This window comes from Poecilia latipinna, unplaced genomic scaffold, assembly GCF_001443285.1.
Source record: "Poecilia latipinna isolate Pla-1442-1.1 unplaced genomic scaffold, P_latipinna-1.0 Scaffold990, whole genome shotgun sequence".
Lineage (NCBI taxonomy): Eukaryota > Metazoa > Chordata > Actinopteri > Cyprinodontiformes > Poeciliidae > Poecilia > Poecilia latipinna.
The window spans coordinates 180,135-183,904 of NW_015113606.1; the positions used below are offsets into that span (position 1 = coordinate 180,135).

Here is a 3,770-nt window from a genome sequence, read left to right on the forward strand (position 1 = left end):
TGTCCAGGAGGAGTGAATGCTGCAAGTCAGTGACTCAATGCAATCTGCTTTTTTTTTTTTTTTTAACCAATTTGAATAATAAAATGAACTATTTGATAACTAGGACCAATTGGAAAAGTTGTACTTGACTTGGAATCTGTATGATTAGATTGAACTGTTTTATTTTTTCTCTAAAGGGCATTGAGATGACACATTTTGAATTGGTGCTATATAAACAGACTGAATTCAACTGAATTACTTCAGCTATCAGTTTTTCAGATCTGTTAATGAAGCTAAAAGAAATATTAATGCAATTCTCAACAAATGTCTCAACGCACTTTACAAGAAAAAAAAAGAAGCGGGAAAAAGTCCGGTGAAATTCTTTACTGAATTAAGTACCAGTTGCATGCAGAAAAAGCTAAAAGTTTAGGTGACAAATTCAACACGTCGATAATTGACTTGTTTATAGAACGAAAAGGAAATAAATAAAACCACACATGCCCTGCAAACGAGCGGTCCAATGCAAAAGCTTCAAAGTCTTTTGTTTTTTTTCTTGTTTTACCTGATACAGAGTGGAGGCTTGTGGTGCAAAAACGAACAATTAAAACTCTTGCGGTGAAATAACCTGTCCCGCAGCGCTCCCGCCGTGCACGTTGCCATTTCCTTCACTGCTGCAACCGTTCTGATGCCCTCAGATAAGAAGGAGGAGACTGAGCCGCAGACATTAAGAGGTTCAAAACAGAGCTATTAGCTGAAGCGCACAGAAAATCCCTGTGCTGTGAAATCTGAAGAAAAGCGTCGGGGCTGTGAGCCGGAGCCGTCTATCGCAGACAAGCAGCGATGGAGCTCAGATAAAGAACGCAGGTCTGCAGAGAGGAAACCACAGGAGATCAGACAGAGGATTACACCCCGTAATTCAAGGCAGAAACACTTTCACCACACACACACACACACACACACACACACACACACACACACACACACACACACACGCACACACACACACGAGCAAAAAACCCCAAAACAAAACAAAAAAAACCACTCTCCAGAGCTCTTCCCAGAACTTTAAACACCAAAAGATTCACATTTATTTCAAAAGGTATGTCAGAAAATACAAATGCTAATACAAAAATAAATACGGAAAGGTTTCGGCTGAATCAACAGATGGAAGAAGATGATCCGAGAGTGGTCGGCGTGGCGACGGGGTCTCACTGGCCAGACTGGCTGCTGCCGCCGTTCATCTCCATGTAGACAAGTCCTGCAGTGAAGGAAACAGTGGAAGAGTCCAGGAGGTGGTGAGTCAGATGATATCTCTTCATTTTTTTTTTTTTTTTTAAATCAAAACCATTAGAAGTTTCTGACTCATATCGATCATGCCTGGGAGTCTGTCTGCACCAATAATAGCATGCAATGGCGAGAGGAAGTGTGTTTTTTTTTTTTAAATCTGTTTTGCGTCGCACCTTGAATCCAGTTGCTCGGTACCATCGCTCTGTCCAGAGGAATGCTGAGGGGAGCAACGTCCTGATGGCAGGTCGGGTGGCTTCCGTAGTGATCGATCAGCGACTCAACAGTCCCAAATCTCAGCAGTCTTCCTCTTAAATTCTGTCAAACACACACACATTCAAATAGTTGTGAAAATCTCTTTGGTTCCCTTTCAGATTTGTGTCACGTTTTTTTTTTTTTTTTGTCGCACTTAATTTACATGTTTCAAATCCTCAAACACATCCGGGCCAGACTACGCTGCAAAAACACAAAATCTTACCAAGATTTTTTGTTGTGCAAATGTCTTAGAACACATTAAATGAGATTAATGAGATTCATCACTATTAATTCCTTAATAGTGATGAAAAAGTACTACTTCCACTGGCAGATTATCTCACAACAAAATATTTTTCATATGTTAAGTGTAGCATTATGCAAACGAGCAATATGTATTTTCCAGCCTCAGTCACATTTTATAGCACTATCAAGTAACTATGTTACATTCAGTTGTCAATAAAAAGGTGTACATAACAAATATGACAAAAGAAATTTGACTTTGTATTTGAACATCTTGAAATTGGGCCTCTGTCTCTTTAAGAAGCTCTTCCTCTTTCTGAAACTCCGCCTTCAGGAAGTCATCACAATCTAGCTCCTCCATTAACCCTTTAACAACGTTTTTACCAGCGTTGCACTGAAACATGGCTCCTTTAATGAGCTCAGCGGTTGTGCAGTTCCACCAGGTGTTTGCTAATTGCTGCTGGCTAGTCTGAAGGAGCAGAGAGGGGAAGTCAAGGTGTTATGTGAGGCGGAAGCTTGGAAACTTGGACACTGCGTCTCAAAGACGGAGCCCGGTCCACCCAGGCGTTTTGCACAGCTGACTGGTTGCCATGGAGATTAAAGGATTTCTCAAACATGCATGAAAGAATTAAAGCAACACTTCAGGTATGTATTTGATGTTTGTTACATCATCATGTAAATCTCAATAAAAAAGTCAATTTTATATAACACTGCTCCTTTAAGCCCAATCTCTCTGGGATTACACAGCAGGACAATGATCCAAAGCACACCGGCAGGCCCACCTCAGAGTGGCTCAAAGCAAAAATTTTATGGAGATTTTGGAGTGGTCTAGTCAAAGTAAGGACTTAAATCTTGATATGATGCCACACCATCAGCATAAACAGGTCAAAATTCTTCCAAAGTGACGCAAACAAGTCATCTCCAGTTATCACACATGCTTGATGGCGGCCGTTGCCAAGGGTTACCGTTCCACATAAGGTCGGACTAATTTGGCCATTATCTTAAATTTGAATATTTATGGAAGTTCATTTTGTGTGATTTTAGTTTGTGACCAAAAAAAAAAAAAAAAGCCAAAACAGAAGAAATCTTTAGAAGAGCAAGCTGTTTCTTTGTTTTAGCAGCGTTTCTGTTCATGAGTGGAAACAGCGACTGACTTCCTGGTCTGCGTTTCAGAGTCTGTACAAGTGTCACCTGCTCCTCTGATGTTCACCCACCTGGAGGTACCAGCCGCCGCCGTCGCGCTCCAGCCTGTAGGTGTGTACAAAGGGCGCCTTCCTGTGAAACAAAAACTGCTTTCAGACCACTTCTGTGAAACTGAAATAAGGCAAAAATCTGAAACGGGCACTTTATCTGGATCTGAGGCCGACGGTGACTCACTGATGTTCAGGGGCCCACTCACTGTGAAAGCAGACATCAGTCACTCTGCTCACCAGTGTCGCTTTTGCCTGCAACGTTCTTTTACCGCAATATTTTTGAATTTTAATCAGTGCTTCCAATATTTTCTGAGGGGGTTTTCGCTTTTTTTTTGTGTTTTTTTTTTTTTGTGTGGTCGATTTCTTCAGAAACGACACCTGGCTGTAGCTCCTAAATGATTCATTAGAGCAGCTTTACATATGTTAGCATTATTTTAATTTCTACTTAATCTCTGAGATTTGACTGTGAATATTTTGTTAGCGTAGAAAATAACCTTTCTCAGGGTTTTGTTGTGATTCCGTGACCAGCCAGGCTGGCTCAGCAATGAGTCAGGTTTCCAGGAAAACAAAACACAAAAATAAACAGTTTCTTGTTCCTGGTCCGACCCGTGAACAGCCGTTAGAGACGGGACGGTCTGAACGCTGATTAAACTCAGTCAGAAAATAGTGGGTTTTGTTTGCAGGTTTGACCAAGACAAAAGATTTGACCAAAAGATATTTTAGACCAAAAAAAAAAAAGAAAATCATCATTTTGGCAAAAAAAAAAAAAAAAAAAAACGAAGGCCATTTTTCGGGAAAGGGGAAAAATTTTTTTTTTTT

General features: G+C 40.6%; 1 protein-coding gene across 3 annotated transcripts in view; it reads right to left on the reverse strand.

Annotated features, from left to right (window-relative positions):
• Positions 1-348: 348 nt before the first annotated feature.
• Positions 349-3,770, reverse strand: part of LOC106958502 (SH2 domain-containing protein 1A-like) — a 14,314-nt gene continuing 10,892 nt past the window's right edge. For all 3 annotated transcript variants that reach the window (XM_015050435.1, XM_015050436.1, XM_015050434.1), the window contains 3 exons: positions 2,973-3,033; positions 1,440-1,581; positions 349-1,237 (listed from right to left, as the gene is read on the reverse strand). In XM_015050435.1, the coding sequence (XP_014905921.1) occupies positions 1,188-1,237; positions 1,440-1,581; positions 2,973-3,033 (253 nt within the window). In that variant the 3' untranslated portion in view covers positions 349-1,187. The remainder of the gene's footprint in view (positions 1,238-1,439; positions 1,582-2,972; positions 3,034-3,770) is intronic.